At 43.6% G+C, this 13,499-nt stretch overlaps 1 protein-coding gene across 3 annotated transcripts in view; it reads right to left on the reverse strand.

Annotated features, from left to right (window-relative positions):
- Positions 1-3,433: 3,433 nt before the first annotated feature.
- The window catches only part of EDAR (ectodysplasin A receptor), a 76,400-nt gene continuing 66,334 nt past the window's right edge, over positions 3,434-13,499 (reverse strand). For all 3 annotated transcript variants that reach the window (XM_081003146.1, XM_081003145.1, XM_081003147.1), the window contains 7 exons: positions 13,234-13,320; positions 10,659-10,787; positions 10,484-10,558; positions 10,082-10,154; positions 8,233-8,392; positions 5,621-5,681; positions 3,434-4,236 (listed from right to left, as the gene is read on the reverse strand). In XM_081003146.1, the coding sequence (XP_080859272.1) occupies positions 3,917-4,236; positions 5,621-5,681; positions 8,233-8,392; positions 10,082-10,154; positions 10,484-10,558; positions 10,659-10,787; positions 13,234-13,320 (905 nt within the window). In that variant the 3' untranslated portion in view covers positions 3,434-3,916. The remainder of the gene's footprint in view (positions 4,237-5,620; positions 5,682-8,232; positions 8,393-10,081; positions 10,155-10,483; positions 10,559-10,658; positions 10,788-13,233; positions 13,321-13,499) is intronic.

Here is a 13,499-nt window from a genome sequence, read left to right on the forward strand (position 1 = left end):
ACTAAATGACAATATTAAATATTCATCACATTGAACCCATTGGAGTGGAGTCTTTCGGTTGCCATTTGTTTGCAGCTGAAGAGGCAGGGGGCAGGGCTGTTTATAATTTTAAAGAATATGAGTTATCGTTTTATATCGCTTTTGCTCAGTCATGCAACTTGTAATTAAAAAAACATTGTTTTTTAAGACATGGTGTTTCTTTTAATAATAATAATAACTTACTGAAATCTGTCAACACAGCACTTTGTGGAGAACTGAACAATAAATTAATAAACTTGCTAATTAAACTGCCCCTGGCTCCTGGACTCTGTAATTATGAGTTCACGAGGAGCCCCATGCCAAGAAAAATAAGGATTTCCTTGAGAGGAGATAGCTCTTATCTGAGCCCTAGACCAAACTACCTGCTCATGGACAGTCTGCCAGCAACATTAGGTAGTTCTTGTGATCATTTCATAAAGCCATTTAAATATATATATATATTGATCTTTAGAAATGTGTTGTTTCTTTTTTACTTTTCAAATGAGAGGGGGAAAAACATATTGCTTATTTTAAACATCTATTACATTGAATGGGGTAATTTCAATGGTGAGACCACACCTCACCCTAACTTTTGTAAGTAGTTATTTAATTATCACATTAATACGGTTCACACCAACCCCTTCTGAGAAGCTTCAGACATCTGCAATAGAATCCCAAAGGATTCTGAAGTACATTCTCCAGTGCTGTCTAAGTTCATGTTGAGCACTGGTCACACTGTTGGATCTCGCCATTGCCCCATATGAACTGAGGGCACACTCAAATACACGTCCAAAATTCCTCTGCACATTGACGCATACTGGGAAATTCTGGTAACAGCGAACATGTTGACCCACTTCAATGACAAAAAGCGGCTCATCATGTGCTCCCTATTCCATCTTCTACTACTTCTTTCTCCAATTGCAGAAAGAGATAAATCACCTATTTTCAGAGTAACCAAAGTTCATTGCTACATCTACCTGAATTCAAGGTACACAGGTCATTAAAACAAACCAGCACCAACCACAGTTTGATATTCTGGTTTGTATTCATCGAGATTAGAATGAACAATAGGTCCCAGAGTTCAGACAGAACAATGAACTGTGGTTAGTTCAAAAGCAAGAGATTTCAGTCTCTTCATGCCTTGGGGCAGAGGAGGGGGAGCAGAAGCAATGAGGCTCACAGACTCATTCTTGTAATGACAAACCATGAAAACGAACCAGAGAAACCTGTCCATCAGTATTGATCTGATTAGCCAGTGCCTTGAAATCATAAGCTGTAGCCAATACAGAAGTAGCATTTCAAAATACCCTATCTATAAGGGTTGTGATGGTAAAGAATTTCATTAAATCTGAAGATGACTTGAACAAATAAATGAACAGCATTGACTGAGGCATTAATATTTCCTACCTCGGTTGTGATCTAGTTGAAGATAGAATAAATGTCACCATATACTTCTATGCTTAGGTCTATTTTTTTCCTTCTGTAGCATAAAAGCTGGTCAAAATAATATTTGTACTTAATGTATGTGTATGAGCATATTCATAAATAAATTCTGCTAATTTTATAATTGGCATATATTTCCATTAGTATATGTGACAATATTTCCGAAATGTCTGTGTGGACCACATGTGCCAAGACTTCAGCATACGCTGAAATTTTGAATTAACTGGACTATTGCCATCTACTTGGTCTAATTTCAACACACATAATCCAACTAATTTATGTCAATAAAGTCTCACACATGTGATTTTTTTAAAAAAAAATAATTGGTTAATCCTTAATGTTATTTGAGAGGAAATAATAATAATAATAATTTATTATTTGTACCCCGCCCATCTGGCTGGGTTTCCCCAGCCACTCTGGGCGGCTTCCATAGAAACCAAAAATACACTAAAATATCACAGATTAAAAACTTCCCTGAACAGGGCTGCCTTAAGATGTCTTCTGAATGTCAGGTAGTTATTTATCGCTTTGACATCTGATGGGAGGGCGTTCCACAGGGTGGGCACCACTACCGAGAAGGCCCTCTGCCTGGTTCCCCGTAGCTTTGCTTCTCGCAATGAGGGAACCACCAGAAGGCCCTCGGCGCTGGACCTCAGCGTCCGGGCAGAACAATGGGGGTGGAGACGCTCCTTCAGGTATACTGGGCCAAAGCCATTTAGGGCTTTAAAGGTCAACACCAGCACTTTGAATTGTGCTCGGAAACGTACTGGGAGACAATGTAGGTCTTTCAAGTCCGGTGTTATGTGGTCTCGGCGGCTGCCCCCAGTCACCAGTCTAGCTGCCGCATTCTGGATTAGTTGTAGTTTCCGGGTCACCTTCAAAGGTAGCCCCACGTAGAGCGCATTGCAGTAGTCCAAGCGGGAGATAACTAGAGCATGCACCACTCTGGCGAGACAGTCCGCGGGCAGGTAGGGTCTCGGCCTGCGTACCAGGTGGAGTTGGTAGACAGCTGCCCTGGATACAGAATTGACCTGCGCCTCCATGGACAGCTGTGAGTCCAAAATGACTCCCAGGCTGCGCACCTGGTCCTTCAGGGGCACAGTTACCCTATTCAGGACCAGGGAGTCCTCCACACCAGCCCACCCCCTGTCCCCCAAAAACAGTACTTCTGTCTTGTCTGGATTCAACCTCAATCCATTAGCCGCCATCCATCCTCCAACCGCCTCCAGGCACTCACACAGGACCTTCACTGCTTTCACTGGTTCTGATTTGAAAGAGAGGTAGAGCTGGGTATCATCTGCATATTGATGGACACCCAGTCCAAACCCCCTGATGATCTCTCCCAGCGGCTTCATATAGATGTTAAAAAGCATGGGGGAGAGGACGGAACCCTGAAACACCCCATAAGTGAGGGCCCAGGGGTCTGAACACTCATCCCCCACCACCACTTTCTGAACACGGCCCAGGAGGAAGGAGCGGAACCACTGTATAACAGTGCCCCCAGCTCCCAGCCCCTGTAGACGGTCCAGAAGGATGTTATGGTCGATTGTATCAAAGGCCACTGAGAGATCCAGCAGAACTAGGAAACAACTCTCACCTTTGTCCCTAGCTCGCCGGAGATCATCAACCAGCGCGACCAAGGCAGTTTCAGTCCCATGATGAGGCCTGAATCCCGACTGGAAGGGATCCAAATGGTCCGCATCCTCCAAGCGTGCCTGGAGTTGTTCAGCAACCATGCGCTCAATCACCTTGCCCAAGAATGGAAGATTTGAGACTGGGTGATAGTTGGCCATACTGGCCGGGTCTAAAGATGGTTTTTTAAGAAGTGGTTTAATGACCGCCTCTTTCAGCGGATCTGGGAATGTTCCCTCACAGAGGGAAGCATTCACCACCCCGCAGAGCCCATCGCCCAGCCCTTCCTGGCTTGCTTTTATTAGCCAGGATGGGCAAGGATCAAGGAGACAGGTGGTTGGTTTCATGCGTCCAAGCAGCCTGTCCAGTTTAACCAAACTGACATTTGGTTAAATGCTAGATGTAGTAGAACTGACATTTGCATTATCTGTATCAGGCAACACTATATCTGATAGTAGTTACTAATTGCGGAGGACTGAGACAAAATTAAACCATAGCGATTCCATCAGATTTCTTCAGAGCCTGCAATGATACTGGCAGGCTGATCTGTATCTCTGCTTGTAAAAGGAGTTTGAAGTGAAAAGCAATATCCTCTGAACAGGCCAAGTCAGCCTCATTCAAGAAGTCTTCAGCCTCTGCTTCTTTCATTTCTTTTATGACGAACCAGTAACAATCCTTGGCTCGTTTTATACTTGGAACAACGGAAAATGCTACTGCGATCTGAAGGCCGTCCATGCTTTTTCAGATTCCATTCCATAATGAGTTCCATTGCTCTTCGGTATCCACATAAATTGTTTTGAAATGAAGGCAACCGAAACACATGTCACGAGGCCACCACCGGATCAGGTTTAGGTATCACTTGGGCCCACTCCAAGATATCTGCGCAAAGAGACTCCACGGCATCTAGCCGTTCAATCTGCACTAGTTTTGTTAGCAGTTCTGGAATGCTGTAGCCTGCTGTGCTGATGCGGTCAAAGAGCTGCATGCCGTCAGTCATCCCACCTATTTCGTCACGCTTCAGTCCAAAGCTCTCGGCGAGGTGGCGCCAGGTCTTCACAATGGCTTTCTCCGTGTTGTACGTGGAGCTGAGCATCCTGCTGGTCTTCTCCAGACAATCGAACGGGAGCTCTGTGGGACTGAGGCCTAAAAAGAAAGTTTAGAGGGTCACGTTTACTGAGCTCTCTTCTCCATGTTTGACATGTAGTGCCTCTTCCGGGCAGGGCTGAGGAAGCTGTGGCCTTCCAGAAGGTGATGGACTCCAACTTCCATCAGCCCCAGCCAGCTTGGCCCACGGTCAGAGATGATGGGAGTTGTAGCCCAACAACATTTAGAGGGCCATAGCTTCTCCATATTCAGAATATTACTTTATTAGCATTAACATGTACTCGCAATGCTTTTCATCGGATCATAGAATTGTAGAGATCAATTAATCCAGAACATTCCCCTTCCTTGTTTTGCTGCTGTTTCCTTTCCCCATCTTCCTGGCATAAGCTGACAGCCAACCTTCATGTGAGACTGAAAAATTTTATAGGGAGGTCTTATGCCTACAGGCTGGGCCAGATTTAGGTTTGATGAGCTACAGAAGGTAATGGGGCCCTTTATATGTCCAGCTGTCATTTGTCAACAACAAATTGTCGCTGTTTTGTGTGTTGAATATATGCTATATGGTAATTCATGGATCTAATAGGTATCTAAAGCCATTTGCGCATAACAAAATATGTATTGTATCAAAATAATTGTTGAACTGAAATACAATTAATAGTTTTTTCCTTTAATTTTTTGGGGGGCCCCAAAGAGAGTGGGGCCCTAAGCTATAGCTTGTTTAGCTTATACGTAAATCTGGCACTGCCTACAGAAGAGGTTGAAACTTCCAGTTTTCATTAAAAGCAAAAAGTGTCCATTGATGAGCACTGGAACCCCCAACAAAGAGAACTTCTTCTTTTTTTAAAAAAATATATATATTATTGTCACCTCAGGGCCAACACATATTTCAAGGAAAGGGTGAAATTCCTGGTGAGGCCTACCACTTTCCCCATCTTATCCTGAGGTCAAAAACAAGAGAATTTTCCAAACACATCTTCTGAGGTAAAAAGGAAAGGCAGGGGTGGGGGTGGAACAGATGCAAATGCTTATGTGGCTGTAAGTTTATTCTCACAGACCGTAAATATCTTGCTATGGCTTGTGTTCTTAAAGAATCTTGCAATCAAAGTGGGCTTTAAAAGAAAAAAAGTAGTAATCGAGCAACGCTTTTTGTCATGCAGTGGGACCTACATAAGTCTTTTCAAAGCTTGATTGACTTGAGTGGGATTTCTCGCAGGTAAAAGTGTATAGGAATTCAGCCGAAAGCACTAGTCTTAACTATAGCACTGGGTGATATTTTATTCTGCCGTTCAGACAGATTGCTTCCAAAATTACCTCAGCTCCAGAGTTGGGTTTATCTGAATCTATTGCCTGTCACATATTAGCCATCTTGAAGATATGTAGCAAATAATGTGGCTATAAATTAATGTGTTTTCTTTTCACTCACCTTCTGCAACGCTGCATACGTTGGCATACAGATCAAGTATCTTTTTCCGCCGGCTTTGTATCTAAGGAAAATAAAAGATTATTTTTATTTGAAAGTGGACCTTCATCCTCAGATGTTTGATGAGCAGAGGGGGAGGAGTTTTGTGTATTCTATTCCCTAGAAAGAATGGGATTTGGTATTAGCTGCAGAACGCCAATTCCTATGAATTTCATTGGTGGCGGTGGTGGGGTCTTTGTGGGGATGGTAATGCCCACTTTTAGCATTTATAGCTGTGGAGACGTGCTTATTTTTTCCAGGCATTGTCTAGTGAAAACTGACATCAGAAGTGTGGCTAAATACAGTTTTCAAGTAGTCAGGGTGGGACTTTCATCGCCAACCCCATATAGCTGTTTCGCTAGTTATGTTACAAGCAGAATAGCAAAATTTGTCTTTTTAAAAAAGTTAATATGAGCATAATTGCAATTGTTTAATAGGCTGCTGAATCTTTAATATGAGCCAAAGGTGTGTGAACACAAGGCAATTCTACTCACATAATGTGGCCCCTGTGGGAAGAAAGATCACCCCACTGGTAGGCCGGTAGCAGTGGCGTAGTGTGGGGGAGCAGGGGGCAGTTTTCCAGGGCGCACAATCTGGGGAATGCGCAAAACACCCTGCAGAGATCCCCATCACGCACCCTCTGCCCCCCACCTGGCGCATGAGCGCTTGCCAAGCAGGGACGGGAGCTATGGAGCAGAGCCTGAAGAGCACTCTCCAGACCTGCCCAGCATCGTTGGCAGCGAGTGCTGGATGAGCGCACTCCACCTCTGGCTGGTGCGCATGCGGAGCATACCTGCCCCAGGTACTGGCAAATGGTAGTAGACCCCTGGCCGGTAGGCTTAATCTCACAACTATTGCCACACACCCCATGTTGCATTCATTAGTGAGGCTTGTAACATCTGCATACTTCTAAAAAGAGGGAAGGCCATTGAAAACGAAATAATAAAGTATACAAAGTTTGAGTCTCGATTCTGTCTTAGTGTGTCCTCCTTTGACAGGAGCCAACTACAGAAACATCTTCGTTTCCTCTTCAAGCATATTTGCGAAGTTTCCATAGGAAAGCTAGTTCTGTGAAATTAATGGCCGGACTAGAGGCTTTCATGCTGTATGCTGCTGAGGTGACAGAAGAGTTAAAAGTCTTAACAGATGCGGAGTCTGTTCATGTCCACTATCCCTTTAAGGAGAGTTTGCATTACTCTCACACCAGATCATCCTCTGCCTTGGATCAGTTGGACGTTTCTGCTTACATGTTCCAGCGTTTAATTGCTCTTTGAAGAGACACTGTCCAGAGATTGCAGGAAGAATACATAAAATATCACGGTTGCATATCATGGCCTGAGACCATGTGATTCGTAGGGCACAAACATCTGTGGTGAATCAAGCAGTTCTACCTACACCTCCTGAAAGAGGGTTATATCATCTGAGAGTTAGTGGCCCTGTGAAGAGCCTGCTTTGCCATGAAACTTGTTAGGAGAACTGGGAGCAAAAACTGGTTTCATAAATGCTTTTTGGCAAACTTTTTTAGACAGTACTGCTATATCAGCAACACAGCCAGCTGCAGTTTCTTTCATAAAGGTCCCACAACAGCCCTCCATGGATTGCAACATCTCATAGATATGACAGGGATTAGCAGGGCCCTTAGTGCCAACCTAGCAGTTCGAAAGCACATCAAAGTGCAAGTAGATAAATAGGTACCGCTCCGGCGGAAAGGTAAATGGCGTTTCCGTGTGCTGCTCTGGTTTGCCAGAAGCGGCTTAGTCATGCTGGCCACATGACCCAGAAGCTGTACGCTGGCTCCCTCGGCCAATAAAGTGAGATGAGCTCCACAACCCCAGAGTCGTCCGTGACTGGACCTAATGGTCAGGGGTCCCTTTATCTTTACCTTAGTGCTACCCTTTTACCTGAGCCACATGCCTGTAACCCAGGCATAGGCAAACTCCGGCCCTCCAGATGTTTGGGACTACAATTCCCATCATCCCTGACCACTGGTCCTGTTAGCTAGGGATGATGGGAATTGTAGTCCCAAACATCTGGAGTTTGCCTATGCTTGCACCATTCCAGGACATGGAGACAATGTGGAAGGGACAGTAGCTCACTGGCAGAACACCTGCTTTTTATGCAGAAGATCCCAGGTTCAAATACCTGGCATCTCCAGGTACGGCCAGGAGAGAACCATGTCTGAAATCCTGGACAACCAGTCCATGTAGAGATGACTGAGCTAGACAGACTAGACAGATGCAGGGGTTGCCTTTCAATAGCTACCTAAAATATGAATGAACGTATTCATATTTCATATGAATGAAATATGTGAGCTCAGTCAGAACTGAAGTTTGCTATTTCATTTTCAATCCCAATAATTCTGTAAGATTAAAAACTGGATACAGTCTTTCTCCACCATCTAATGGAAGCTCTCGCTGAGGCCATGCCCCAGAACGTAAGCCACACAGTTAATGATATTTTATGTATTCTTCTTTCTAACAATGCCTGATGGAAGAGCAGCTAGCTAGCTGCTCAAGCAGACAGGGGAAAGTAGCACTTGACCCAATGCCCTTTTTAAAACTCCAGGTGAGACTTACGCCAGTGGATTTGTTGTTTGTGGAAGATTTATCTCTGGCCAAATGGACGAGAGACAACAAGCACAGTTCCGGCGTCCCTTGCTTGTCAATCGCAGCTTCTTCGTCGCTGTCCATACTACGACTTAAAAGCCTCTCATTCTCTGAAGAAGCATCATTTTCACTGGAAGGGGGGAGGAAAAACAGAAGGGTTGCTTTTCTAAACGATAACAGAAGTGAGTCCAGCATCTTTTAAATACATATGCATGGTCTTTACTGAATAGGCTCAGCCTAGTGTTTGCAAAGTGTTGCAATGTGATTTCATGAGGCAACAGGGCTTCTTGTGGGGGTGGGGGAGCCCTCTTATACCCTCCATTGCATCCTAATCTGGAAATGAAAGACCATAAGATCTTTTAGTTTGCCTACTCTATGCTTTTCTAATTCCAGAGGCTTTTAGAGTCACATGCCCCAAACCAGCCGTCTATTCCAAGTGACAGTCCCAGATTCCCAGAAGTCACCCGAGTTTCTGATTTGACCCCAGAATGTCCCGCTTTTCCTTAGGCCGTCCCTATTTGCAATGGCGAAATTTTTGAGGGTATGGAACAGGATATGCCCAGGGCTTTTTTTAGCTGGAACTCACTAGAACTCAGTTCCAGCACCTCTCAGATGGGGAGCCATTCAGAGAGAACTAGGGAGGTGTTTTCCTTTTTTTTAAAGAAAAATTGCACCAGACGTCCCAATTTTCATCAGAGAAATGCTGGAGGGTATGCATGGATTGAGGCCTCACATTAAAATTACTGGCGACTGAGCCTGCTGCAAAGGATTCTTGTATCCTCCTGAACACCAGGGCTTTAGCTCTTTGTACAGTGGTGCCCCGCAAGACGAATGCCTCGCAAGACGGAAAACCCGCTAGACGAAAGGGTTTTCCGTTTTTGAGTTGCTTCGCAGGACGAATTTCCCTATGGGCTTGCTTCGCAAGACGAAAATGTCTTGCGAGGCTTGAGATTTTTTTTCGCTCCCCCCCCCCTTTTTCTAAGCCGCTAAGCCGCTAATAGCCTTTTAGCAGCTAAGCCACTAAGCCTTTAATAGCCGCTAAACCGCTAATAGCGCTAAGCCGCTAAGCCGCTAATAGGGTTGCTTCGCAAGACGAAAAAACCGCTAGACGAAGACACTCGCGGAACGGATTAATTTCGTCTTACGAGGCACCACTGTATTTTTAATTTCAAATCAACCGAGGGAAGGTCAATCCTTTCCTTTAAAAAAAAATACCGGTAATACTAAAGTGCTTCTCCTGCAACATTTTCCTGTGACAAATTCCATCTCCCCCCACTCCACCACCCACTTAATGTAAATAAACTTTCCTCCAGATCTCTGCTGGCAAGACTGTAGGAACCTTAAGCCTGGGTCTAAATATGCCCCTCCTTGTCTCTTTTCCCCAGGTTTTAGGACCCTCCATGGATCCTAAAAGAGATTCATATGCGCGTCTGTGTGCACACTCATCTATCTAGAGATCTAGGTCACATTCACCATATATTTTAAGCACAAAGCTTCCTGCAAAGAACCCTGGGCACTGTGTTTTATTAAGGGTGCTTGGAATTGTAGCTCCGTGTGTGGTAAACGACACGGTTTTCAGGTTTCTTTGAAGGAAGCTGCCCCCACTGTTAATGATATAAATGTGCTTTAAATATGTGGTGTGGATGTGATCGTAGATACAGTGGTACCTCAGCTTACGAACTTAATCTGTTCCATATATACACCTCTGACTTTGGTGTGGCTGGAATGCGGCCTACTGTAGAGAGTTCAGTGTCAAGTGCTGTCGACTATAATCCTGCTCCTTCCCTGCTATCGGCATGCTTGTTTTTCTGTCACATACCTCTTGACAACCTTCGCTGGAGTTGCAGTTAATTTTCCAAACTCGTCTTTCTCTGAGAAAATCACCACATTTTCTGCAAATTAAAAAAGAGGAGGGAAAGGGTTTGAAACGGTCAACGGATCACAGTTGTGAACAAAATTTCCTCGCTGGCACCTGCGTATGGGTGTTTCGGAACAAATCACCGAATTGTGGTGCTGAGTCTTAAATTAGTCAGGGAAGGGATTGCAGGCAGAAGGATGTTTTCAAGGTTACATATAGGCCTTCCCAATTATTCTTCTACAAAATGGAATTTGAGTCCGAGCAGTTTAAAGTTTAAATTAACACGGGGCATCGCCTCAGGGCAAATTAAGCCGTGTGGGATCTGATGTGTGTAAAAAGCAGAAATTAAAAAACTGTTCAAACCTTGTACTTCTTTTTTCTCCCCCTGCATATTGGCCTGGGCTTCTACAGTCTTCACGGAATGGCTGGTGCAGCAAGCTGGAATTTAAAATCACGCCTCTTGTTAAAACCCATTCTTGGCAAATGCCTATGCACAGAATCTCAGAAGTCAGAATTCTCTTTACTGACGGGCAGTTACCTTGAGCCGAAGTTTTCGTTTTCACAATGTAAAACATGATGATCAGGACAATAGCGATTGCCATTATGAAAATAGTTGACATGGCAATGATAAGAGCAGTTGCAAGGTGTCCTTGACTGGAGAGGTCTCCTGAAAACACAGAGACAGATTATTAGAGCTGTAGCCACAACCCCATTAAAGGCATTTAAAAGTATTAACCATATGAGCTTGTCTCTAGTCACCAATTATGAATTACATTTGTATAGGATAACACAAATATTTCTAAAATATTTCTGAAACAGGAAGCACACTTCCTTTACTTTTCATATCTGCCACCTTGATAATCGGGGGGGGGGGCACTTTTACCATTATTAAGGCTGAGGTCCCGTATCTACTTAAGCTGGCAGTAAGTCTCATTGAACTCCATGGAACTTACTCTTGAGGAGGGCGTGCACAGGACTATACAGTAAGGCTACGATGTCAGGCACATTCGCGTGCAAATAAACTCCACTGGACTCGGAAGAACACTAATCTTGTATTTTCATTTACTTAGCTTGCAGTTTTTTTTACTTGCAGTAGAATGCCAGATGTAGTCTTTGTAATTCAGAGTCAGTATTGCATGTGTGTCTGTGCTTCCAAGTGGCCAGTATTTTGCAGAATGGATTCAAGTCCATCTGGCAAATGTGGGTTTGCACAGCTAAAATGGATTTAAGCTCTCTGTTGCCCTAGCACAACATATCCATGTAAACAACAACGGATCTTTTGCAGTTAAGAAAGTGATGGTGAAAAGTGTGGGATTAATGGAATGATTAATAAGATAATGTGCAAACGCCCTGGAACAAAACCAAGAGGAATGGTCATTGTCATATAACCTCCCTGTAAACAAATTAGAACGAATGCTCGATAAAGTCTGAATATCATCTAACTGCCGTTTCCGCTTTGTGCAAGGAAATCAGGATAAATGCTCCATAAATAGGTTGCCTTGCCCTAAAACTCAAACTGAAACTGCCTCTATTCCCCCCCCCCATGGCACAGAGCACCTTTCTCAGATCACACTCCTGCAGGTGAAATTGCATGTTCAGAAAATTGTCATTTAACTGTTAGCAAGCTTGCACTACTAGATTCCCCTTCCCTAAATTGTTTGTGAGTGTATCAAAATGTTACGTTAATTACTGAATATGAAAATTTTCAAACAAGCAATTCACTTTTCATATGTGCCAATGCAGGTCTTTTCATAGTGGTAGTGTTGTGTGTTGGGGTTTTTAAAAAAACAAAAACAAAGCAAGCCACCACTAATGAGTAATTGCAAGTAAAGTCCATTTGCAGCCATCTCAGTATTCCAGTTAGAACACTCCAGAAAAGGTAAGACTCGCACCTTCAATAGAAACAGATTTGCTGCAAAATTTTCGTCCCCGGTTACTTTGAAATGAATAAACAAAGTACTTCTTTAGCTTTTGTGAATAACCCATTTATCTAAAAGCTGCTCTCTTACAGCGAAATCATCTGGTTTTGTTTAGGTTTTTCTGCAGTTTACTTGCTTGTTAGAAATAACGCTCTTGATACACGTTTCTGGGCTAAGGTGAAACACTGCAGTCAGTTGCCAATATTCATTAGTGTCTCAAATCGTTCTGTTTGTGGAGCTGGATTTGCTGAATGGATGTGTTCCCAATTCAAGAGTAATTGGCCCTGCTTAGCAATTGTGTTTAAAGTTGGCTAAAGTGCCTCTTGCTTTGCAGCGAACAAAGTTATGATCACTGTGAATTCCTTAAACGCATTACCAAGTCTTTGGATCGGGATCAGTAGATGACTCCCCCCCCCCCCCCCGCAATTTTCTGGTGACCTGATTTCCTTGACTTTATGCCCCATAATGACACATTTGACTGTATTAGCACCAAAGGAGATTGCTCACATCATCAAATGACTGAAATGAACTAAATCCCCACAATCCAAATAAACCTCATTTGATGAGATAAAGGAGCAAAATCAGGGGTCAGCAAACTTTTTCAGCAGGGGGCCGGTCCACTGTCCCTCAGACCTTGTGGGGGGCCGGACTATATTTTGGAAAAATAATAATGAACAAATTCCTATGCCCCACAAGTAACCCAGAGATGCATTTTAAATAAAAGGGCACATTCTACTCATGTAGAAACACGCTGATTCCCGGACCGTCCGTGGGCCGGATTGAGGAGGCAGTTGGGCCAGATCCAGCCCCCGGGCCTTAGTTTGCCTACCCCTGAGGTAAATTAACTTTTCATCTAAATAAATACACCTCATTTGCAAAGTTCATTGTAAAACTCATCTCTGCTGAAGCATGTTGATTGCTGAAGAAATATTTTTAATGATACTTCATCTATGAGAAAACCGTGAAATGAAATTAAAACACATACTTTAAGCCTGACAGACCCATAGGCTGAGTAAAAAAGAAAAAGTTTAAATAGAAACAGCTCAGATTTCTGAGACGGCACATCAACCACACATCTCTGTAGGGAAGAAGGCACCTTGCTCCCCCGGCTGCTCAGTCTTCCAGCCTCCCAGATTACATACCAAAAGCCAACTCAAGAAAATGCTAAAAGGGGAACTGGGCTGCTTTTCTTACCTTTGTGCACATGCTGGAAAGGAGAATGGGTACTTGTTCCAGAAGTAATTGGGAAACTGGCTGACACCCCAGAGGTAACGCCTGCACCTATCATAATAAAAAAACAAATTTGCCATAAATTTTCCTGGTGACGCTTGTAAAATCTGGGCCATGAATTGATGCATTTGTGAACTGACAGCACAGTTACTTAACTTGCATGAATTTCCCGTCCATTTAAAAGCCAGTGCTTACAATTCAAATGTCAAACACCTAAATATGGATTTATG

Source organism: Podarcis pityusensis (assembly GCF_964106645.2).
Source record: "Podarcis pityusensis genome assembly, chromosome: 4".
Classification (NCBI taxonomy): Eukaryota; Metazoa; Chordata; class Lepidosauria; order Squamata; family Lacertidae; genus Podarcis; species Podarcis pityusensis.